At 36.0% G+C, this 25765-nt stretch overlaps 3 protein-coding genes and 1 long non-coding RNA gene across 5 annotated transcripts in view; 3 read left to right on the plus strand and 1 right to left on the minus strand.

Annotated features, from left to right (window-relative positions):
* Positions 1-1253: 1253 nt before the first annotated feature.
* Positions 1254-4397, minus strand: LOC130734620 (T-complex protein 1 subunit zeta 1-like). The gene is made up of 9 exons (XM_057587129.1): positions 4287-4397; positions 3385-3499; positions 3201-3287; positions 2548-2752; positions 2284-2378; positions 2117-2185; positions 1919-2026; positions 1679-1797; positions 1254-1453 (listed from the first exon to the last, which is right to left on the minus strand). The coding sequence occupies exons 3-9, from the start codon at positions 3216-3218 to the stop codon at positions 1378-1380; spliced, it is 690 nt and encodes a 229-aa protein (XP_057443112.1). The 5' UTR covers positions 3219-3287; positions 3385-3499; positions 4287-4397; the 3' UTR covers positions 1254-1377.
* Positions 4325-7352, plus strand: LOC130740474 (probable carboxylesterase 17). Its single transcript, XM_057593110.1, has 4 exons — positions 4325-4410; positions 5698-5919; positions 6089-6578; positions 6835-7352. Exons 1-4 carry the CDS (start codon positions 4325-4327, stop codon positions 7165-7167), a joined length of 1131 nt encoding a protein of 376 aa, XP_057449093.1. The 3' UTR covers positions 7168-7352.
* Positions 7353-11020: 3668 nt separating this feature from the next.
* Positions 11021-12480, plus strand: LOC130734671 (uncharacterized). Of its 2 annotated transcripts, none has more exons than XR_009018043.1 (3): positions 11021-11471; positions 11729-11759; positions 12074-12480. It is a non-coding gene; the product is annotated as an uncharacterized LOC130734671 (long non-coding RNA). The 2 variants fall into 2 exon arrangements; XR_009018040.1 differs by having other exon boundaries at positions 11022-11471; positions 11729-11783; positions 12074-12460.
* Positions 12481-12660: 180 nt separating this feature from the next.
* LOC130740482 (protein SWEETIE-like) overlaps positions 12661-25765 on the plus strand; it is a 37655-nt gene continuing 24550 nt past the window's right edge. The window contains exons 1-19 of the mRNA XM_057593120.1: positions 12661-12834; positions 13282-13489; positions 13808-13923; positions 15318-15452; positions 15514-15558; positions 15649-15738; positions 15813-15900; positions 16370-16434; positions 17034-17138; positions 18998-19087; positions 19232-19312; positions 19397-19465; positions 19675-19800; positions 20659-20762; positions 21463-21595; positions 22240-22346; positions 24006-24116; positions 24206-24373; positions 25671-25757. Coding sequence (XP_057449103.1) covers positions 12661-12834; positions 13282-13489; positions 13808-13923; positions 15318-15452; positions 15514-15558; positions 15649-15738; positions 15813-15900; positions 16370-16434; positions 17034-17138; positions 18998-19087; positions 19232-19312; positions 19397-19465; positions 19675-19800; positions 20659-20762; positions 21463-21595; positions 22240-22346; positions 24006-24116; positions 24206-24373; positions 25671-25757 — 2102 coding nt within the window. The remainder of the gene's footprint in view (positions 12835-13281; positions 13490-13807; positions 13924-15317; positions 15453-15513; positions 15559-15648; positions 15739-15812; positions 15901-16369; positions 16435-17033; positions 17139-18997; positions 19088-19231; positions 19313-19396; positions 19466-19674; positions 19801-20658; positions 20763-21462; positions 21596-22239; positions 22347-24005; positions 24117-24205; positions 24374-25670; positions 25758-25765) is intronic.

The following is a 25765-nucleotide window of genomic DNA, read 5'->3' on the forward strand; positions in this document are numbered from 1 at the left end:
ACTTCAGAGTTCAGACATGGCAGTTGAATCGTGTGTCGGAAAACTTATTTTTTGTCTCGTGTATCATATTGTATTATATATCGTACGATATAAACACACACAAAAATAAGTTATAAATGAAAAATATATGATATATATTATATAATTAATCAAAGGATGACAAAATGTAAGTCTTCATCTCCTTCAAAATCATCAATAACATGACACATGCAAAACACTTTCATACTTGCTAAACTATGCTTTGATTATACAACTTAATAATAGAGGTGAACAGCCTTAAAGACTTGAAGTTGAACTCGTTGGTTTTGATTCTGATAGAAGATGCCTTGAAATTGGGGGTTTTAGGGTGATTTCAATCCCTAAATTGATTGGGTCAGTTGGGTTGACCCCACTTTGGCCCAAATTAAAATAAAAAAAACGCAAAAAAGCTTAAAATAACAAATATTTGAATCGGTACGATACATCTTCGTATCGCGATACAACGATACCTGATACGATACAATCAATACATGTGCGATACAGGGACAATTCGATACAGAGGTACGATTAGGCTAAAAAAACGTATCGTATCGTATCACGTATCGTACGATACTTACTACCATGCTTCAGACCATTTTAACCGGTAAACCATCACATATCGTCAGATAAGATGATTCACCAATGAACCACTTTTACAATGATCTACCGCATAACAACCCTTAATTTGAGCTGACATTTAAGCAATTAGTCTTGAAATTTTCAAAGCAAACATTGGTCTTACTAAAGAGTGCACGCGACATGCTTTTAAGATAGAGGATAATGAAGCCTGAAAGTAAATATAAAATGGCATGCCTTGATATGTTATTTTATACCCTTTGATCAAAGCCTTCGATACATTCATTGACCACATGATTTGTTTAGAACGTTGAGAATGCAGAATGACAATTAACTATCCGAAAGCAAAAATAAAAAAATTGAATTTTCTTTTTGAACCATTCTATTCAATGCTTCTACATTTCATACACATACCATGATGTATAAAACCAGGCCATCGAATAAGAACAGGAGATTGATGGTTGGTGGTGCTACCTGCTTCTACTGATTGAAACAAAAGCATCTTTTCAAGGTAAAACAAACTTTCAACTAGATCTACAAAATAAACCATGCTTACAAATTCCTAAAGTAGTAATGGCCCAAAATTCAGTCATAGTGGACTTAGATTACACAGCATTTGAGAAAGCGAAAAAAAAAAGGAAAAAAGAAACAAAACCCATGCTTCACTTTTAAGGTAAGCTCTCGATTAAAAGTAGCGAGTCACAACAATTTCTGACACCACGAAATAAAGGAAGTTGAACGCAAGCCCTGTTCGAAAGAGAAGCTCCAGGCAAGTAAGAACATCTAAGTTGGCTTCCGCATGTTACGTCCAGCACGAATAACTTCATCCACCAATAGCAACTGGGATGCTATAACTGGCCTGTGGTATTGCATGGACAGTAAAAGAGATAAGATTACATGATTGCAACACAAATCAATGTACATGAAAATTATTGTTTTGATGCAAATAAATGTGGAATTTTCAAATAAAGTTTTCAAATTAACTAGCTGTAATAATATCATAAAAATTAATAATGAAACTTGATGCAGGAGAACATGGATATGGGAAGCATATTAGAAGTGTACAGTCAAGGTTCAACCATACCCAGAGTTTATGATTTGGCACTTCACAGCATAATTGTCAAAAATACCCTCCATTTGAGGGTCTATAGGTTCTCCAGTGTTTTGGCACAATCCCACGATATTTCCTCTATCATGCTCTCCCTGAAACAGCACTCAGCATGTATAATAATAATGCCAATTTGTCTCCCACTTCATATGAGCATATCTAAACAATCCCATTAGGGATGTGAAGACAAGTACAATACATTTAAAGGAAGCATACCGTAAGGGAAATTATCACATCTTGAGTGTCAAGCCCAGAGTTTTCAGCTAGTGTCTTAGGCACCACAAGAAGTGCATCAGCAAAAGCTTCAACACCAAGTTGTGCACGCTGATTCAAGGTTATAAACATCAGTGTTGAAATGTAATTGACAGATAAAGAACAATAAAAGCATGGAAATAGTGAGAGTATTCATATTACCCCTTGAACTGTTTTCTTAACTTCATTAATCAGATATTGTCTAGCAGCAACTTCAAATGCACCAGCCCCCTGAACATGGACAAGGAAATTCATCTCAAGTCTATCACACAAAAAAATTGTATAATACAGGCATCAAAATAACTGATTGACCAAACAAGAAGTCTTACTAAGACAACAGATTCATCTTCAATGGTGTTCTTTACTGCCCTCAAACCATCACGGACAGCATCTTTGATCTGAGCAATTGTGTGGTCATTAGGACCTGCACCATGACACATCATTGCAACCATCATATCTCAATCAAATACAACAATAGTGATAATAAATTGACACAAAGTTTGCTCCTGAGATGTATAGCAAATGACGTAAAAAAAAGAAAAACATAGAAGGATACACTTGACAAACTCACTATATGTAAAAGGATGATGTACCTTTAATCAAGATTGTGCAAGAGAAGGGATTCTTAACATTTTCCACAAATGTATATTTCTCTTCACCAAGGACATGCTCATATACCAATCCTGCCCAACCCAGGCATTCAGGAGTCAAATCATCTACAGAGTTCACTGCCTCTCCTCCACATGCCAAAACCAATCTTTCCATGTTTCTTCTCTTTGCTCTACGAAGAGCAATTATCTAAAACACAAGGATAAAATTGTCAGTAGATGATATACAAGGAAAATGAACATGTCAGCTCGAGTAATGGCTAAAAAATATGCAATTGGCGCCATGGCCATCTACAGCAACGCACTCAATCAATACATTTAGACATATCAGTGAATCACAAGTCTCATGATTTTTTCAAAAAAAGAAAACAAACAAATACTGCAGCTCTAGCACCAATTCCATACATTACCAAAATATCCAAAGCGCCTGACTTTATTGTCAGAAAATTTTTCATTGAAAAAGGACAGAAAATCACAGTTAAATTCTCTTGAAACATTAAATTCTAAAAGCCCTAAATCCCTGCGTAGAATGCCCAGTACATAATCAAATTCCAAAGAATATTTTACATGAAGTAGCTATTTTACAATAGTAAATTTGAATTTGAAGGACTTCTTAAATATAATGGTACGTTACTTACTCCTTCCCTTGCAAGCATGTCCAGTGATGGGGGGTCAATTCCTTTTTGGTTGATGACAACAAAGTTGCTATCATTACCTGAACAAACCTGCACATACAAGTATGGAGGCAATTAGAAAAATGCAATGAGAAATATTATGATTGCAATATAACAAACAAAATCGTATTGAGCAAGTCTTTTCTACCTGTTTTTTCAGCTCAATAATTTTTTGAACTTTCTAATCAACCTGGCACCTTTCAGCAACAACCATAGCCTCTCTCTGGTCAGCATTTGAGTAGAAAAACCCTGCATTTACTTCACTGAGAGGACAAAAGATTGACTCGGTTAGTCACAGACTACATCCAGCCATCCAAGAGAACTAATGAGTTCATAAGGTCAGGAATCCGATGCTAAAAAAACATATAACGGATTCAGCATTAACTAATGTGATAAGACTATTCACCAAACAATGTTTATGCAAGTATAATTATTAAATTTATCATTGTAATGCCAGCAAAATAGAGGAATGAAAGAAAAAAATTCCATGTAGTAAATTTACACTAGATTTGTTTTAGGTTAAATACATTTTTTCAACAAAGAAAGTGTAAACGTACAATTCAGATATATGATAAAGACATTTTTTAAGTGAGTATCCAATTTTTCCATTTAGTACATGAATGAATAATTTGTTCTTGGTTAACAAAGCCATTCTTAGTAAGACAGAGTTAACATAAAAATTTGATGTGAGCATACTAATTTAACATTTTCTGATGAAGAGAAACTACACAATCACCAGAACAGAGACCAATTGAGTAAAGCTAACAACACACGGTTATCACCAGAAGAAAAACATCAAAATTCTTGGTTTTTATACTTTTTTTAACTGGCGAATAAGCCGAATATTAAAAACTTCATACATTAGTTTCAACATTATCAACTGTTCTAGAACAGCCTTGTTTGGGTATACAGATTAAGAAGTGAGTGTGATAGAGTCTTAGCTCTTCAAATACACTGACGTGTGGATAGCAACAGGTTAAAAACACCAAGTAACTTCCATTTTAACTGACACACACACGTACACATATTGACAAAACTCAGCTAGATTACCTCTTGTCATACTCCAAAGATACATTGCATGTCAAGATATGGCAGTTCTCAGCATGTCGTTTCATGTCAGGGTGCCTAGAACCATGATCAAGGACAAGACCCTCAACCTAGAAAAACAAATTCAGTGATTTGGCTGATTGCAAGAGTTATTTGATAATCTGCTTAGGTAAACCCAGTACAGACAGCCACAGTGCAATATAAATAAAAGTGAAATATGTGAAAAATGATAGATAAATATTAGTTGCTATTTATGTTTTGTAGATGAAGAATACTGCCTATGCTACAGTAGAACAGTAGCACAAGGATGTAGCTTAGTTCATTTACACATTTTAATTATGAGTTAAGATATTAAATTAACATAATCTTTTCTTTTAACCACTGTGCTTTAGATCTCCTCACAACTCTTCCTCTTGCTACTTCTCTAGAGAGTTACAGAGTAAACCCTAGGCCTCTAATCCAACAACAATTTGTAATCATAGTCAAAATTGGTCTGTATCAGTTATGGCAGCACAGGCAACAAGTTACTGAGCTTTTCTAAGCCACAGAGAAATAGGCAAGAGATAAGCTTAACAACTGTTCATATTTGATAAAGAGGGAAAGTGAGATGATGGGTATCAAATCTGAAACAGATAGGCCGTGTGTGTACTTTCATCCTTGTATATGTTGAACAAAAGTCACAGAACTAATTAAGATGTCATAATAGTGGTGCGAGTTGATCCTCATGCTTATTACACAAGTAACGCATGAAATGCTGCATTCACCTCCATCTGATAAGAATAATGTTTATCTTGTACATTCCCTCATTCAATTAGATTCCTCTTGTTTATTGCATGCTGGATTTCTTGCGTGCCTTTAATTAGTAACCAAGGTTTTGACACACGGTTTCATGAATCAGCAGCGCTACATGCTATGACTAAAAAATAATTGGTAAAAAATGCAAGAAATGCTGATATGACAAAATTAGCAGTGTTATTAGTTGAAAAAGAAGACAATGCTAAAAGTTACAATATAAAACATAAGATGTGGAAATTAACATCATTATCCTTCCATAGTTTATGTAAGTAATACTGATTTCTTGTGTTTATTTATGGTAGCAACTTAGCAATTTACTTCATGAAAAGGCATGGAAATCTAACCATTGAAGTTTGAAGAGTCAAAATGTGATGATTTAACAACTTCAGAAGAGAATCTTCAAGTCAGCAATAAATGGGATTGACCTTTGCCACTTGTTTTCTACAGAAAAGCATGTGAAGCTTCTCAACCTTTTTTTTCCAACTTGAAGTTTTCTCATTGGCCTTGAGGCCAAGTCTTTTTATTCTTCAGACTCCTATAAAAGGAGTAAACTAGAGCACCCCTTATGCCAACACAAACAGAATTTCAATTTTCACTCTTTCTCAAATATTTTTCTAAGAGTCAATAGCATGGCTACCATTTCATTCAGGCATAACCCACAACTAAACGGCACTCATCAGCAAAAGGGTGTCATCACTGAGGAAATTGAAGGACTCATAAGAGTCCATCGAGATGGACGTGTTGAGAGGCCACCACTTGTGCCTCATGTCTCAAGCACAGTGGCACCAGAACGTGGTGTCACTGCAAGAGATGTTGTAATCAACAGCAGGGACGGACCCAGGTATATTAAAAATGGAGCGGTCGCTCTCTTAAGATAATTATTTTTCTTATAAAGTAGTATTCAAATGTTGTATTTGTCTTCCTCAATTAGTTATTCTTAATGTTGCTTGATGTTTTAAACTTTTGTCCCTCTGATACTCATTTTTTCTGGTTTTGTCCATGATCAATAGAGATGCCAATTTATGGGCACGTGTGTACCTGCCATTGAGCTGTGGTCATCATGGCAACAAGATTCTTCCTCTGCTTGTTTACTTCCATGGTGGTGGATTCTGTGTTGGCTCTGCTGCTTGGAGCTGCTACCATGAGTTCTTGACCAGCCTTGCTGCCAAAGCAAACTGTGTTGTTGTCTCTGTAGATTACCGTTTAGCTCCTGAGAACCGTTTACCTGCTGCATATGATGATGGCTTCAATGCTCTCATGTGGGTGAAGAGAGAAGCTCTGAATGGCTCAAGTGTGCAAAAGTGGTGGCTGAGTCATTGCAATTTATCATGCTTGTTTCTAGCTGGTGACAGTGCAAGGGCCAACATAGCTTACAATGTGGCCACTCGCCTAGGATCAAGCTCAAACATTCTGAATCCATTATCTCTCAAGGGTGTGATCTTGATCCAACCATTCTTTGGAGGAGAGGAAAGAACAATCTCTGAGAAGCACTCCTATCAGGTAATTTCGTGAACAATGGTTTTATGTTATATTTATAATACGCTCATTTCTGCAAGAGTCCATTAGGCTTGAATAATGGTCACCTACCTTGTGATGAAGCTCAACTTATTATTAGAATAGTGGGGCAATAATGATCGAACCGTAAACAACTTAGCCATAAATAGAGACTCTAATACCATGCCAGGAACCAACAATCCAAAAAATAAATTTATTTTGTGAAAGACACGTTAATGATTTTGTATTATATTTATTTCAGGTACCCAATTCCGCACTTACTTTGCCTGTTTCTGACACTTACTGGAGGCTAGCACTTCCTCTTGGAGCTACACGTGACCACCCCTATTGCAACCCTCTTGGCAAGTTGAGAGATTTGAGGCTTCCATCCATCATGGTATGCGTTTCAGAAATGGATATACTCAAAGATAGAAACTTGGAGTTCTCAAACACCTTGGAAAAAGCAGGGAAAAGGGTTGAAACATTTGTCTACAAGGGAGTAGGCCATGCATTCCAAGTGCTGCATAATTATCAGCTTTCCCATTCTCGGACCCAAGAAATGATATCTCATATTAGGAACTTCCTGAACCAGTAACTGAAGCTAGCCACATATCTGATTTGTTGTGTTCTGTTCAGACATTGGCTACAATGTTATATAACTCTAGAACATAATGATAAGTTGTTAGTTACAATGGTAGACTGGTAATAATGGTGTTTATAGTTTCAACTTTCAATCCATTATCTGTACAAAGATTTTCAGAAGTTTGGAATATTTGTAAAACTCAAATATGGGGTTGATAGGCATTTTTGTAAATGGTGCAGTCTGTTTGGTGATGAATATGATAACATAAAACTCAAATACTTGTCAGTTTCTGACTTTCTGTTACACAGTAATACTTTATCCCTTATCACTAAAGAATTCAGAGCCTTTGCTTCCCCAGTTCCCCTACAATCTTTGTAGCAGCAGCAAAATGACAAGTGAATAAGCGTTTTAACCAATTTAACCTTTTTATGAATTAATCTGAACCATTTAAGATAAGAATTAATGACCAAAACTAGCTGCAAAGAATATAGCTGTTGATGGTCCATGTTGATCGCGCTAAATGTTCAATAAATAAAATCTCTTGATCATGCATGTTATAAGTTCAGAATTTCAGACAGATATGAGAATAAGGTTATTCCTTTTGTACCATATTCCTTCAAACAGAGAGTCAAAGTGCAGAATAGTCTCACTCAAAGCTAAATCCACATGCAAAGTTTCAATAAAAAAATAGAAATGCCAACAAGAATGATGGTAAAAATACAATATGAAAACGATTTTAAACTTTTCGAATAATTGGTTCATAATATCAAGTGTTATAAAGTTTGATTATTGATGCATCAACCATTCAAGTCTTGTCCCATGCACCTAAAGAACTTCAGGTTTTGTGATAGTTGTTTCATGAAAAATAAAAGGGGGTAGTCCGTGTTGCTGACTACCTTTATTCCTTTTTAGAATTTGTCTTTAACCAACCATATTCCAGTACAGTGAGTGCTATAAGTGGCCTCATTTGAATTGAGCATTTAGAGAAAAGAACATGAGTAAGAGAACTTCTTTTAAAGGAAAGATGCTTCACAAGCAGTAAAGTCTAAACATATTGAAATCCATTATCTCGCTGGTTGTCTCATTCTCTACCCATTATATTCAAATTGGAACATGTCATTTAAAATTATAATTATTATACTCATGCGTACATTGATACAATTTAACATCACACTGAACGTGACACATAATGGGTACCGAAGATCTTCATCGAATCCAAACATAGGCGAAGGTGTCAAGGAAACAAAGCAGTAGTCTTTATTGAGTTATACCGTACCCCGCTGTGATGCCATACTGATGAAATAAATCCTAGGTGGGATGAGAATTATTATTATCATTAAAAGAACTGCTATTAAATGTTCCTGTGACACTCACCCCGATCGCCAACTTCCCAGGTGCCACAAGCCATATCGTCATGAATTGACCCCTTATTTCTTTTTTTAGCTAACCTTGTCCCGTAAAACAACTTGATTTGAAATTTCAACTCACTTCCCTTTAGTTGTAGATTTCTCTTGCTGCGGTCTCAACTCTTAGCTAAAGTTTTGAATTTACTGAAATTTGATTCTATCACAATTTCTTCATGGGAATTGTTATTCAGACCCCCCCAACAACTATTTAGACCCCTCAAAAAGTGCAAAAATACTAAACTACCCTTAATGAAAAAAAAATATAAAAAATTCTAACCACACTCTTCACATTCTCTCTCCTCTCTCCTTACCTCTTTCCTCTTTCTTCCACCAACTGCCACCACCCACCACCTTCGCCCCCACTACCCACCACCTCCACCGCTGCCACCACCGCCGCCACCGTCGCCGCCACCACCACCACAACCTTCATCTTATGTCATTTTTTACAAATTCAAACTTTAGGGAGTTGATTATGTCGTTTTAAATTTTTTCTTCAATTAAACACACTCTAGAAGTGTCTGACTCACGCACTTTAGAAATGCGTGACAAACACACTTTTAAAGTGTGTGCCCTTTAAAAGTGCGTTAACTACGCACTTTTAAAGTGCGTGCACTTTTAAGGGGGGTTTGTCACGCACTTCTAAAGTGCGTAAACTACGCACTTTTAAAGTGCGTTTAATTGCAGAAAAAATTTAAAACGACAGAATCAACTCCATAATGTTTGAAATTTTAAAAAATGACATAAGATGGAGTTTGTGGTGGTGGTGGTGGTGACAGAGATGGTGGGTGGTGGTGGTGGTGGGTGGAAGAAATAGGAAAGAGGTAAGGAGAGAGAATGTAAGGAGAGGGTGAGGATTTTTTTCATTAAGGGTAGTTTAGTATTTTTGCACTTTTTGAGGGGTCTAAATAGTTGTGGTGAGGGTCTGAATAACAATTCTCTTTCTTCATGGGCATTTTGATTGACAAAATTCATAAGTGCCTTTTTCTGCCTGCAATACCACCATCCAATCCCAGACAAATCTATCTCCGCCTCATGATTAGTTTTGTCCTCTCCTATGATTTCACCAACATGATCACGCGAATCTTGAGCAATCATGGTATTTAAAGATTCGATTCCCTGATTTCCCCTTTGTCAGGGTCCTTCTCCTTCTTCTGTTGCTTACGCTCGTTGTATTAATCTAAACTCTTTGCCTCTGCGTCAGACCTTTTTCGAGATGAGATGAACTCCTTACTTCTATGACCATAACACCCATAACTTGTACATATGACATATAATCCTCCACACCAAATTTTATACCAATAACCCTAAATAGCAACCTTTGTACCACTAGTCTGGACAAGTATAACTCCCCACATACTCTTGCAAACCTTCCCCTTTCATCCTTTAGAGTGTTAGAGTCCACATTGACACATTTTACCGGAGGTAAAATACATAACTCTCATAATAAAACACTATTTCTAAATTTGGAAACCTTATCCAAGCTAGTGTTTTAGTCTTTTAGAGACTTTTTCCTAGAGTCCAATGAAACAATGGTCTCCATAGACAATGCGAGGTAATGGTCGAGCACCATCCAATCCATGACTTTCGTTCCATCACATTTGCTCTATTTGCTCCGTTATCAAACTTCATCATGAAGCATAGATCATATCAAACTCACATGAAAGCCTCCACAAACTTGCAATTCTCGTGTTCAACATCTCATACCCAAAGCATTTTTCCAACAAACTTATCACAATTGCCTCCTACTACGAGTCATATAACTCTTGAAGCGTAGTATGATCCAAAAGACTTATGGAAGAAGCTTATTTCCATTAACAAACTTCGTCCTCATCTTCTGTTTCTCAAAGAGATTAGAACTTCCCCTAGGAGGTTGGGCTCTACTGCATTCCATAATAGAGCTGATTCGAAAAGATAGTATAGCGTCCAAAGAATCTCCTTCCTCCCTTGGAAAGCTTTTCACCTCTAGAGAACTCCAATTCTCACAACATTTCTCTTATATATATAAAAAAACATTAGTCTAATAAATTTAATAAATAGGCCTCATCTATTTGTAAGTCATATTCCTTCATGAGTGAATGATTACTAATATTTTCTTTCGATAGACAAATGTTAGTTGTTGGTAATGTTAGTAAATTAGTCCTCCTCACTCCTCAGGATTCGAACCTTGACCCTTCAGTCTTCACCCTTTATTCTCTAGCTACCACTTGAGATATTCTTCAAGGACCAATGGTAACCTACCCTATATATTGTTAAGGTGAAAAATTGTAAATGAAAATAGCTCGTAGGGGGTTAAAAGCATGTAACTATTTACACACCATTTTGCGATGAAGTCCAGTTCCTGGGGCGGACCCACAGCCAAGTCAGGGGGTTCAGATGAACCCCCTGAAAAAAAATAAAACTCTACTTACCACCTTGTATTGTTTTTTTTTGGAACCCCCTGAAATTTTATATTTGCACTCAGACCCCACTTACTCCTCTCTCTCTCACACTCACAGACTCACGCTCTCACCCTCTCACTCACGATTCACGCTCTCACCCTCTCGCACTCTCACTAGGTCTGGCCGTCATCACGGCACGGCGCACCACCACCATGCCACGCCACGCCACGCCACCACCGTCCACCAGTCCAGCCGCCCCTCTGCGGCTCTATCCTAGGTCTGGTTGATTTCCTGAAACTTAAATCTAAGTGTTTTTGTTCTCTCGCCCAACGTACCCATCGCGCCGTTCGCCGCGCCTCTCAGGACTCATCGCTGTGCCGCGCCTCCGAGGCTCCGCCGCGCCATGCCAGACTTCCAGGACCCATCGCTGTGCCTCGTCTTTCCGCGCCTCCTAACACCCACCGGCCACCGCCTTGTGTCGCGCCTCCTGACACCCACCGCCTTGTTGCGCCACTCTCCTCTTTTCACTCAGGTAACGCTCTTCTCTCGCTCACCCGTCCTCTGCTTTCCACGTTTGGCATTGAGAATTGTTTAGTATTCAATTTTCAAAACTCTCAGCTAGTAATCATGGAAGCCCCATTATGAACAAGTGGTTGCTGTTTCAAAATCCCTTACGATTTAAGTTTCGCAATTTATGATCCAATTTTTAATTGTTCTGTTCACAATTTCTGATTTGATTTTTACTTGTTTAATTATCATGCATCTCATACAGTTTTTGCTGCTTTTCAGGCATCATTTGGTGAAGAAACTTCAAGATTTGGTGAAGAGCCCTTTTCCTGTTATTGTAATGAACTTTGTTTCAATTTTGATGTTGTTATAAAAAATTTCTGAGTACTTTCAATATGACGAGTGAATTGTAAAATGGTTGTTGCTTAATTTTACAAGTTAATTTTAGTTTTGTGTACAGCCAATGAATTCTTCCAATGCCCTGCTTTGCTTATCTATTGAATTTTTTTGGAGACAGGATACTACAATTCTGCCAATACCTGTGATTAAACTTCGCTGTTGAACTCTTTGGTTAGCATTGAAATTTATTGATGTTGAATCTGAAACTATAATATTTGCTATATACAGTCCATCATTCAGGAACTATAAGTGACATTCTTGTGGAAGATGGAAAACCTCAGCCGGTCAGCCCCCATTTGTGATTGAACCATAGAGATTTGAAGTTGAGCTTCCCCTTTGTAATCTGATTGAGTTGTATAATTTTTGTTTTTCTTACTCATATCCTTCAGTATTTTGAACTTTCGGTGTTTTACTTTCATGTAAAAGATCCCATAAAACTTGATCATTATATAGTTCCATTGATGCTTAGTGTTCCTCCTATGTAAAGTGTGTTTGTTAGTTACTTACATTGAAAGTGATGTATTCAATAACATTGATTCTAAGCTTGTTGTTCAACGATTTCAGAATATGAAATCGCGTAGAGGACAACTATGATTTGTATAATTTATGATGTATAAACATATTACAGTTGTTTTTAATTATATTTTTATCGATGTGCTCCTTTGAAAAATTTGAACCCCCTGACCCGGGGTTCTGGATCCGCCACTGTCCAGTTCCTCTTCCGAAGTTTACAGTTACACTACACCGATCATCTAAACAAAACATTGGTGCGAGCGCGACGGACACTGCCGCGAGCGAAGTGAAGTTGGATTCACATGGCGAAGAATTACACGGCAGCGGCGGCGGCGACGGCGCCGCTGTCACGGTTTGGCGTGCTGGTGGCGCAACTGGAATCCATAGTGGCCTCTGCAGCTCACAAATCTCCGGAGCCACTCCTCTGCTTCGATCTACTCTCCGATCTCATCTCCGCCATCGACGAGGACACCAAGGTTACTTCACATGCTTCACATTGGATCTCTATTTTCCTTCGCTTGTTCATTTCTCCGCATTCCTTTTGTTTGTTTGAGATTCGTTTCGAAATTCCGCTGATCCGAGAGTTACTTTGTGGATTCGGTTTGAGATTGAGAATGACTTACATTCAGTTGCATCAGTTTGGATAAACCGTTGTTGTTTTGCTCTTAACATTCTCTGATTAGCTAAATTATTGTGTCAAATTCAATATATGCTGAATAGAACACTCTGAACTCTGAAGATATGATGAATTTGTAATGTAAGACTAAGATAAAGATCTTGTTGTTTTTTTAGAATCGGCTCGGGTCTTATATGTATAATCTGAAGCTTCATAATTAGCTTGAGGTTCAATGTTAGGTTCATTTGTATTTTTTTCGTAGAACCGTTGATTCTTGACATCTGATATTGAAATGTATAATCTCCAGGAGAATATTTTGTTGTGGCAAAGGAGATGTGAGGATGCATTATATTCCCTGCTTGTTATTGGTGCACGACGGCCTGTGCGTCACTTGGCTTCAGTGGCGATGGCAAAGATTATATCTAAGGGGGATGCGATATCGATCTACTCTAGAGCAAGCAGCCTTCAGGGATTTCTTTCTGATGGGAAGAGGAGCGAACCTCACAAAATTGCTGGTTTGTGCAAATTAAAGTTTTGTTCAACTTTTTTGATGGATATTAAATTGTTGTAATGTTTTTGATGGATTAGTTTGGAAGCTGTCGAAGATTCTTATAGGAAGATGGATATTAATTTTGTATCTATGCTATAATGCTATAAGCTGTCGATTATTTTTGGTATGACATGAATCTCGTACACCATTTTATGTTAAGCATGCTTTTGCTTGAGCATATTGGTTTCCTCATTGTTGCTTGCATTTCATTATTTAGATTATGTCACTTGTCTTTTGATTTTTCTTCACTATTTTGTTTTGAATATGATTTTGTAATTTATAGGTGCTGCGCAATGCTTGGGAGAATTATATAAGCACTTTGGAAGAAGAATTACTTCAGGTTTACTTGAAACAACAATCATAGCAACATTAGCAACTAAGCTTATGAAATTCCATGAGGTATTTCCTTTCAGCTTTCATGTTTATCTTACTATGGCACAGTAAATGAAGGGCCAAATGCAAAAGGAAGAGAAAAAGTACCCTTTGTTGGTGTTATTGATTTAGTCATGTTTTCTCTTGCCCAAGATTTATGAATTTGTAATCCTACCTTTTAGTAATTTTTCTTTTAATTATTTTCCCTTCACTGTTATACAGATATATTAGATGTCCACAAACTAACCTGTGAGTAAAAAGAGAGAAGTTTTAGATGGACAATAGTATTCCTTCAAAACTTTGGCACTGGGTTGCAAAGGATATAAATTTAGGATAAGGCTTCAGGTTCAGGCCCAAAACAGAGACCCATTATCTTGAAAGTCTATTTTAGGAAACATAGGACTTAGTTTTAAAGTTTTAATAATATCCTTGTTAAGCTTTATGGACAGTTTAAGGAAGTTATGTATTCTCGTTTTTATTGGTGTGGTACTGGTAGTGTTAGGCGACCGTTACAGGCGCCTTCTGGTAGTTTTATGGAAAGAGACACTCTGTAGGAATTTCTGAACTCTGGGACAGCAAGAAATTGCTGTAATTTCTGTATTTTGGTGTGATTTAATCCTATTTTCCACTGGTGTTATATCAATTTAACATCACTAGAGGATTTTATCTGTCTAGTTAAAAGTATGGTCACATGTATATGATCATGAACACGAGGCATTGACTATGGTTAAGAAAATGAAAGAAGAAAAAAGTGAAATAAAAGATAAATCTCTATTGACATCTTGCATAGATTGGGAACATCTAAAAAAGTGCAAGAGAGAGTGGCTGTGTGCTTTAGGAAAGAAGGATGAAAAGCATAGAGAACTCAGTTCCTATTGCTTGTAAATATTTTAAGTATGCTACAATTCAAAAATGTACTTTTTTTAATGTGAGCAGTTAGTCAAATTCAGTTTACAAAAACTCATCATAAGTGGAACTTGATTTTTTCTTAGTTGCATTGTCTTTTCATTTCTTAATTTTTTCTTTTTCTTTTCTTGTAAGTTTTAGGAGGATATCTTATGCTTTTGTACTTCTCCACTGTTAAATTGTAAAGTTTATTCTTCAATTTTTTAAAAAATGACAATTTGAGGAAGTTCGTTGTCAATTTAATAAGAATCGTTGTATTGGCCTACAAGAGGGAAATTTAATTTATCCTTTACATCCCTCTTTGCTAAATTTAAGGTGACTCAATTTTCCATTTATTTCTGGGGGAAGCTGTAAATTGGCAATGTGCCGTTATTTGTTTCCTTTTCGCATCTCTTTCATGTTATTTGACTCATTTTTGCTTCTGCATCATTTGTCAATTAATGAAGACACTTACTATTTCATCATACTTAGGGACGCACTCTTTTAATAACTTTGTTATGTCTCTTGAACTTTAGGAGTTTGTAAGGCAAGAAGCATTATATATGCTTCGGAATGCTTTAGAAGGCTCTGGTGGTAGTGCTGCTTCAACAGCATATTCAGAGGCGTTTCGTCTTATAATGAGATCTGCCACTGGGGATAAGTCGTTTGCTGTGAGAATAGCTGCTGCAAGATGTTTGAAGGCATTTGCTAGTATCGGTGGTCCCGGCTTAGGTGTGGCAGAACTTGACAATTCAGCATCTTATTGTGTCAAGGCAGGTATTTTTGTCTCAATTTCATATCTTTCACTTACAAGTACGCCAATGGTATTCTTTACTTTTCGTTCGTTGTCACTGCTACTTCTGGTAGGCCCTTGAAGATCAGGTTTCATCTGTTCGGGATGCCTTTGCTGAGACATTGGGTTCCTTGCTTGCTCTTGGAATGAATCCTGAGGCACAGGTTTCTATATGTTTGCTTTCTCTGATTTTTCCTTGATATTTGTATTCTTCGTAATTCTTTCTAAATTTCAATAGGTTCAACCAAGGGGAAAGGGTCCTTTGCCTCAAGCTAAAGTACTAGAAGGTGGTTTGCAGAAGCATTTGATTTTGGCCTTCACAAAAGGTATAATGATTTTATTTGGATCACTATATTTTTGTTGCCAAGATGGTCAGAATATACCATGGCAACTTGTTGGCAAGATAATCAGTATGCTTATTCTTTGCATTTGGTGATTAAATTTCTTACCTTACATCTATATAAAAAAATTAGTTGGCTTTTGATTGGGATTCGTTTCTTTTAACAGAATGATAAATCGAAAGTTAAAAACTGGAGTTTGTGTCTTGTTTAGACACTGCTTTGGATTTTATTACGTAAATAGGGACTGTTTTACAAGCTTTTTACAGCTGTGTACAAAATAATATAAAACATTAGAACATAAAGCATAATACGCAAAACTAAAACTTAAGACTGATGGAAACATCCCTAAATAACTGACACATACAAATTATAATTGTTATTTTCTTGCTAAGGCTTCTATTGATCCTGTACTTTGTTTGCGGGTATGTAATGACTTGTATTTCTTCCATTTCAGCAAGTGGAGTACGGTCCAGGGTTGTCCGGGTTGGCCTAACACTGTCTTGGGTATTCTTTTTACAGGTGAATCTTGACGTTTCTGTATGATGCCTGTATCATTTTCTATTTTATTAAGGGACATTCTTGTCATTATTCTGCTTTTTTGTGTGTTTGGTCGTTGAATCTATTCACTATTGATGTTGTCTTTATTCGGTTATTTCCTTATTTTGGATTGTCACTTTATCATTATTTTTTGAAGCACAGACTTCTGTTCTTCACAGACTACTTTTCAAAAAGATTTGTCCTTTGGATAATGAGAAGTGGTTTTATCCCTACACATTAAGCCACTTTTTGTACTCATTATAAAAGTTGAGAGGGATATGGAGTATTAATTGAGGCTTTATGCAAGTTTTATTATTCTGCTGGGGTTTGGTGTATTTATCTGGAGTAGAAAGATAGATACTTTTGCCAGATTTTTTCTATCCAGTCTTTGGATTTTATGGTATGTGGTTGTTGTTATAGCTGAGTTAACGTCTTCTACTTAATAATGCATTTTGATTTTTCATATATTTTCCAATTGCTCCCTTTAATGGTTTTTTAATCAGTAATGGTGCACAAACAAATTGAAATGTACGTGCTTGTTCAGATTGTGATTTCTATTTTTGGTGATTTCTTTCTTCCAGGCCATTCGTATAAAATATCTGCATTCGGATAGCGAGCTTCAAAATTTTGCATTGCAAGTTATGGAAATGCTCCGCGCTGAAACTTCTGTTGACGCCCATTCATTGGTATTTTATTGATTTGTTCTTGTTAGTTGACTTTTTGGTTTTGATTTGCTTCAGGATGTGCATTTATTGAGATAAAATGCTGGAGAAAGAAACTAGTGCTATTTTTAAAGTCTATTTATCTTGCTTATTTTATATTTTTGACATTAGGTCCTGTTTGGAAGGGTTTATTTTGAACATAGCAAGGCTTGTCTGTTGCCACAAAAACTTATGAAGAAATTGGTCTTGTTAAGGAAGAATGGGCTTTTCAGAGTAGCTTTTAAAAAGCAATAGAAAACTATTTTGGGCTTATTTTCTTCAGTTAGAAACTAAAGGTTTTCAAAAAAAAAAAAAATTCAGAAGCTAAATTGGCCTTCGTATTAGTTGTTTTAAATTTTTATAGAAATTCTCTGTCTACATTAAGCTTGATAACTTGTTAAAAATTTCATTTCTGTGTAAGCGCTTCTTGAAATGTCTATCCAAAGATTATTCTGCTTATTTTAAACCACACTTATGACATGAGTGTTATTTAACAAGTTCTACCCATATAAGTTCTTATGTTAGCTGCTTATTCAAATGGGTACTTATTTTGTAACCTCATATAACATTTTTATCATATTTAATCTATGTGGAGCAATTAAAAAACTGTAATGGTGAATATGGAGCACTTGAAATTCACTGAATTAATGAATATACATTGAAAAATAACTTACTATTGCACCAAGGTTCACCCTCATCTTCATCAAGAAAGAATTTTTTTCGAAAACACACATCTGAACTAAATTAGCCACCTCCGCCCGAGGATTTTGTTCATTTTAATGTTTTCTATTAGAATAAGAGATCTAGGAAGGTGTTTTCACATTTGCTTTATATCCTAAATGTTCCCAAAATAACTTTTTATAAACTTCGAACAATCTAAAATTGTAAAGGATAAGTATCTGACTTAAAGAATGGCTGACAGATGTTGTCAAGTTACAACCTAGGTTTGTCAAGACATTAAGTGACAACGAAGCTAAGATCTAAAGGACTAAAAGGAGATAAGATTTGTGGCGGATTTCAAAATGCTTCAAATCCAAAGTCTCAATTATTATGTTTTCATCAAAGCTGGGTTCTAAGAGATTTGAAACAGAATGAAGTCCGTCCACCCTGATAAAATAAATTTAAACCTGCCATTGGAAGGCTTTGTGAATATTAAAGATCCAATCAAAAGTCTTTGATTAATTCCCTCTTTTGTTTTCATAATTAGAATAGAATGAGTTAGGAAAGAGAATGGCAGTGGGTGGAATCAATGTCAGAGAAACACGTGCACTTCACACAGATGTAAGAGGTTTTTGAATAAAAAAAAATTGAAATTTGCTCGTCATTTAATATCTAATGGGCCTGAATATTCGCATAAATTTTAGAGCCATTTAGTGCAAACATCGGATATTGTTGGATGTTGAAAAAACGAAACTCAGAAGAAATTCAAACAAAAAGAATAAAATAATGCCTTCTGCTAGTCATAAGACCTCCTAGATTTGAATATTTTGACTGTTCTCAACATTGTGTTTAACTGAACGGTGATAAAATGCACTTGGAAATGAATTTTCAAGGACTTGCAAAATCCTCTACTTCTTATTTGGTTTTCGGATAAGAACAAAAGAAATATTGGTGCCCTTGTTGTCTTTTTGCAGACATTGAGCCTGTTCGGATACGGACTTATTGGAGCTTATCTACTAGAACAAGCACTAGATAAGCTCCAATGAGTGCTCATTGGTTTGTATCTAACCGGTTGATTGTGCATTTGGTTATAGCAATGTGCTAGAATTTTCTGACACTCCTTTCCTTTTTAAGATTTTTAGTTTTGTGAACTATTGATAAAAGTGTCTTATTTCTTTCTGCAGGCATGTGTTCTTTATGTTCTTCGTGTCGGTGTAACAGATCAAATGACTGAACCGACTCAAAGGAATTTCTTGGTTTTTCTAGGACAGCAGGTGCAATTTACTTAAATTAAATCAGTTGTTTCTATAAGCTTTTCTATATTTGTTATTGTTTGTTTCAGCTTCAATGTCATCTTAGTGATGTGTACTGAATTATTTACTCCTCCCTTTCCTTCCCCACTTTTTGGCAAGTTATAGCTCCAGTCACCTGAAGCTGGTCCTTACATGAAGGTGGCAGCCCTGCGTACTCTGTCTTATACTCTGAAAACACTAGGAGAGGTAATGAGATGTAGGTGCTATTATAAAGGATGAAGTATGGAGGGATGTCTCAAGTTTACATATTTTGGTTTTGTCCATTTGCAGGTTCCAATTGAATTTAAGGATGTTCTTGACAACACTATAGTTGCGGCGGTGTCACATTCTTCAAAGCTAGTGAGCTCATGACAGCATTGTTCATTCTGGATTTTATTCTTGTATTGGTTTAACACATCCTCTTCCTTATTCTCTTGTGTAGAATGATTTGAAAACCTTTTGCTAATTCATATTTATGGAGAATATGGAATCACAACATAATTCTTATACCCAGGCTTTTTTTTTCCTTTACTCTTTGTTATATCTGTTTGAAATATGCATATTGTTAGGTTCGAATTGAGGCTGCTTTGGCATTACGTGCATTGGCTGAAGTTGATCCAACTTGTGTTGGCGGTTTAACTTCATACGGGGTGACCAATCTTACCGCTTTAAGAGAGAGTGTTTCTTTTGAAAAGGTATAGTTCTTAAAGTTTTATTGCATTCTTCATTATTATGGGTAAAACAAATTTCACTGAAGGTAAGAATACGACAGAGTTGGGGATGAGAAATCCTCCATAATTAAGGTACTAATGAGATACATGAAAAAGATAGACAAAATGCATTGATAACTAGGTTTAGTCAGGCAGCTGAGTGGAACCTCTAATTGATTAATAAAAATGAAGTTCCCTTCATTTCATTATGAAATTATTGTCCTGTTTTCATTTCTTACTTATTCACCTTATAATGAGTAATTTCTTCTTTAAGCCCATTTGCAATCTAAAGCTCCATTTAAGGTCTAGTCATTGGCTAGCAATCTAAATTTCTTCTTTGTGAACACTGTGTTTGCCCGTAACTTTTAAAGGTTTTGTTAAGAATAAGGAAACGAATTTTACGGCAGCGTTCAATTTATGTGAGGTAGAATGGCCAATCTACTCGGGCATGTGATTGCACTCGCATGTTATAGGATAAGATGGCATTGCGGTTCACTTTGGTGTTCTGCTCATGGTTGTTTTGAGTGATTTTACATTTCTGATATTGATGGAGCGAAACTGACACTCGGTGGCACAAGTATTCCACTTTAAAACTCACTATAGAATATTTCTTTTTTTAGAAAAAAATTTACTATAGAAGTTCATACTGGTCAGCCCAACCATTGAAACAACACTAATTATTATATAGACCTTGCGCTGCAAAGTTTTTAAAATTGCACAAGAAAAAGTTTGTATTCAGCTGAGTTTTAACCTTTTTATTTGTGGAGAGATTAAAGATCAAAGCCCAACTAGTGGCTTTGTTGTAACTTTTTTTGTGAATTGACATTAATACATTGTCTGCAGGGAAGCAATTTACAGCTTGAGCTTGATTCTTTGCATGGGCAGGCTACTGTCTTGGCAGCTTTAGTCTCTGTTTCTCCAAAATTACCTCTTGGTTACCCTGCAAGGTAACTTGTCTTCCCCTTTATTTTACTTTATTTCAGACCTGGATTAGTTACATTTCTTTTTACACCAAATTGATGAATTCTTTTCGCCTATATATATATATATATATATATATATATATATATATATATATATATATATATATATATATATATATATGAATGCATGCGTGTAGACATATATATTGTGTGACTAACTTGGATTTGAAAATGCTTTGTCCTTTTACTTGCATCATAATTTTTATCCATATTTAGAGATAGAATGGAAGTTGATCAACACCTGATTTAATCTAAATGATGAGGTGTCCAATTATTTGAATGAAAAAAATTCTAAACTAAACACAAAAGAATGCGAGAGCTGATTCAGACTCTTAATATGTTACAGTTTTTTACTTTGTAAAATGAGTATATGATCATTACTTGATTTAAATGCTAATCAACAGCTTTTATCTTTATATCTTTTTAGTTCTTCTATTTATTGATGTTTCCCATGGAAGGCCATCATTCATATTTCAGTATCTGCTCTTCTAGTTTTCTTCTTTGAGGTGGACTAAAGTTTCTCTCTCAGTCAAAACCAATTATAATTTACATTTCTAGTTTCATTCTCGGTATGATGCTAGATAACAACAGAAGCTGTGCCATGTATGAAGCTTAATACTTGCTTGATTTTCTTAAATAATAAGTAATAATGTACTATAAGCAGGCTTCCCAGATTAGTTTTTGGGGTTTCAAAGAAATTGCTGACGGAACATAGTCGCAATCCTGGGGCTGCTGCAGTTGAGAAAGAAGCTGGATGGTTGCTTTTATCATCTTTATTAGCTTCTTTACCAAAGGAGGTAAGAAGTTTGAATTGTTGGAGTTTTGCTTAAGATAAAATTTGTTATGAAACAAAACTAATGGTAAAGAAAAGCGTGTGAAAATATTTGACATCAGTATTACAATTAAGGCTTAATGTTAAGGAGAAGAGTCATGTATCCAAGGGAATCGGTCTTAGAGGCTCCCAATCAAATCTTCGTATTTCCAATTCTTAGCTTCTATAGTTTTATAGAACAACAATTGAAGTCCTTTCCCATTAGGCGGAGTCTAATAGATTTATCAAATAATGCTATAATGTCTAGTCTTGAAGGAAGCCCAATGATAGACCTTTGAAATTTAAATCTCTCCCAATGGTTTGGCCTATAGTTTACCTCTAACTATGAGTTTATCATCAATTTGGTCTACCCTCCTTTTCGTTTTTTCTACAAGTCTTCTCTAGTCTCTACACATATCCCCCCTAAGAGGAGACCTTACCAATTTCTCTGCAAAGGGAGCTTTTGGAGCTACCTTTCCTCTTGAAAAATTATAACACATAATCTTTATGCACTATTTATAAGATTTGGTAATATGACACTTGAAAATCATATCAGGACTGGTTCTGTGATATGCCGTATAACTGTTATTAGCAAAATCCACATGTCATGAGGTTTTTCCCTGCCTGCAGGAGCTTGAAGATGACGTCTTTGACATTCTTGCCTTATGGGCCACCCTCTTTACTGGTAACCCCGAAAATGAAATTACAAAGACTGAAGATTTAATGTCAAGGATATAGTAAGTACATCCCAAGCGTTATTACTCTTTATTGGTCATACAATTCTTATCTTGATCTTCTATGTTTTCTGTGGTTTCATTATTTAGATTATTTTTTCTTAATTGAACTCTTCATCCATCTTGTGAATGTTATTGTTAATTATTTTTCAATTTCCTTCCATAGTGGTAGATATTGACCTAACATCTAAAGGGGGCCACGAGTGGTGGTTCTTATTAGAATTTAAGTTATATCCACATCACCACAAAACCTTAAGGCACTTAAGGCAATGGGTGAGTGGGTCCTTTAACTTATATACTATTGTACACTTGCTTATCTATACAATGTGGGACTCCTTCTAGTCACACTTGTTACTCTAATGCTCCCCCTTCAAGTGGGACTCCATTTTTTTTTCTCCTTGTTGCCTAGGCTTGTACTCATTTGTTCGAGTCTCAGAGGCCTTAGAACTTGCTTTTTGCCTGAGTTTGTACTCAAGTGGAACATCAGAGGTCGTTAGACTTGTGCTCCTTTCTGAGCCTCAGAGGCCTTATGACTTGCCTGTTTGTCCGGGCTTGTACTCAAGAGGTCGTTGGACTTGTGCTCCTTCATCTTTTAACTTGAGTCTCAAAGACCTAGATGACTTTTTTTTTGAATTTTTTTCTTCGATATTGTTTTCTTTTTAGATTTTTTTTGGATCATCTTTTAACTTGAGCCTCAAAGACCTAGATGACTTTTTTTTTTGAATTTTTTTCATCGATATTGTTTTCTTTTTAGATTTTTTGGATCATGAGCTGTTAGGCATTTTCACCTCTGATACCATATCACAATTTAAGTTACATCCACATCACCACAAAACCATAAGGCAATTAAGGCAATGGGTAAGTGAGTCCTTTAACTTCGATAGTACACTTGCTTGTCAATACAATGTGGGACTTCTTTTAGTCACACTTGTTAATCTAATAGTTCTATTTGTTAGTTAGAGTTAGTTTTACACCTTGGGAAGTTCAAGTTCTGAAAGTAAAAAAAGTTCACTTCCTGAACTTGTAGTTCTTTTCCGGAAGTGTAATTCAGAAGAAAAAACATTTACACTTCCGGAAGTTGGATTTTCAGAAGTGATATTTTTCACCTTTTGGAACATGAACTTCTGGAAGTCTAGTATAATGGTATTTGGGACGAAAATCATTTGGCTGTGCACATAGCAATGTTGGGGTGTGCAAAAAGTAACCCCCTATATTTTTTTGTCTTCCCTTGGTTAAATGGGCTTCTAGGATAGACTCTATACTATCTTTGAATTCGATTATGGGTCTAGCTCTACTCCAAAAGCTAGCTTTGGTGTGAGGATCGCACACCCGTTTATAAGGAGTTTTTTGATCATATTTCTAGTTGATGCGGGACTTCGTTTGTCCTCCGACACTCCCCCACCCTTTATAAGGATTCCTTTGACCATATCTCATCGATGTGGGATTGTGGGACTTCGTTTGTCCTTCAACAATTGTTTAATTGAACAGAGTCGAGACTCGAGATAAGTGAGAAGGTATTCAGGATCCAAAGGTTTCTTATCATTTAGATTTGATTAAAAGTTTCATAGCATGCTATTTTGTTCCATGTCTTCTGTCTTGAAAACAAGAAGTGCTTCTGATTGTGCATGTGTTATTCATGGTCTCGTCTTATATATTTTGTAGTGTATGGTCTGCAGCTGTTCATGCACTCACAGCATTTATAGAGTGCTTTATATCTCCTAATGTTGTGAATGATGGTGTTCTACTTCAACCAGTTCTTTTGTATCTTAATAGGTACAGCTCGTTGTAAATTGGCTCTGTTTTTTTATGGCTGTAACTTCATTTGACAGTTGATAGTAATTCCTAACCTGTGTTGAAATCAGTGCATTATCATACATATCGGCACTAAGAGCCAAGGAACTACCACATGTCAAGCCTGCAGTGGACATCTTCATCATCAAAACTTTAATAGCTTACCAATCTCTTCCTGATCCAGCGTCATTTAAAAATGACCATCCTCAGATTATTCAACTTTGTACATTTCCATTCAGGTAGTGTTTATGTTGTATTTATCCGTAATAACATCATTTAAATTTTGACTTGGGGCTGAACATCATTTTCTAATACATAAAAAACATGTTTCAACTTTCCTTTGTGTAGGATCCTTTTAAATGTCATGCGAGTGTTGTTTTGGTATTATGAGAAGTTGTGCAAAAATGCAATAGCGGTGTTTTTCTCTTCTTTCTAGTTTTCCAAATTGATATCATTTGGAATAATTTTCTGCTTTTGATAAAAGAGACTTCATAAGGAAGCGATGAAATTATGATGAATTAGAGTTGATAAATCATTCTCAACTAAGTAAATTCAAAACAACAATTTGCAAAAAAGAAAAGCGGTCGATTCCTTATTATTTTTGCTGGTTTAAACCACTTTTGTGCTTTTAACAAATAGAAGCCAATATCTATTCTTATCCTAAATCAACTGTTGTGCCATAGAAACTTCTATAAGGATAAAAGTATCATAAACCCCACATTAGAATCTCATATTTCCAATGTGGTACTCAAGTCCCATACCTTGCAATTGGGTTCTAACATCCCACCACGCTCCACAGCCCCGGCGCCCATCGGGTGGCTGTGCACTAGCTCTTTGACTAGTCCTGGGCGAACACTGCAATGCCAGCGTCACCACCCATGCCGTGCGAGACTTGGTGGAAGGCTCTGATACCAATTGATAAAAAACCTTGGGAGAACGATACCACAAAAGCTAGCTGTTGTAGTTGGAGAAGCCCAAGGCCTTATAAAAACCCCACATTAGATTCCCATACTTCAAATATGGGACTCAAGTCCCATACCTTGCAATTGGGTCCTAACATGCTGCAATCATATGCACCAAATTGTAATGTAGATTGCCCATTGCCATAAGACTCTAGAGTCTAGCCTCTTTACTTCTTGATTCATCGGAAAATATTAATAAAAAAGTAGTCCAAGTTCCTAGGATATGCTTAACATCCTCTAATAGGGCAACTATTGAATTCCAAGGAAAAACAGCAGCTGAAAAATTAGTTAAGGAACTGATTCAGAACTATTCTTAAACACTTAGAAGGTTTGATGAAGAAGGAACTTGGCTTTTGAAAAAGTTTTCATCATGTTAACTCCTAATAAATTATAAAGTTTCTTGAACATAATGAAGAAATTATGTTAAATTTGTGGTATCTTGTTTTATATTTCAACGAAAGCTGGTTGAAAAAATGTTAAAATTTAATCATTTTCTTCACTTATGTAATAATTGATTAATTGTTAAATCTTCTTTGTTTGATCTGTGTATTTGTTATTGTTTGTTGGAATAAAGGCGTGCTTCAGAATGTAAAGAAAGTTCGTGCTTAAGGTCGCTGTTAGACAAGAGAGATGCATGGTTGGGTCCATGGATTCCTGGAAGGTTTCAAT

Source organism: Lotus japonicus, chromosome 1, assembly GCF_012489685.1.
Source record: "Lotus japonicus ecotype B-129 chromosome 1, LjGifu_v1.2".
Lineage (NCBI taxonomy): Eukaryota > Viridiplantae > Streptophyta > Magnoliopsida > Fabales > Fabaceae > Lotus > Lotus japonicus.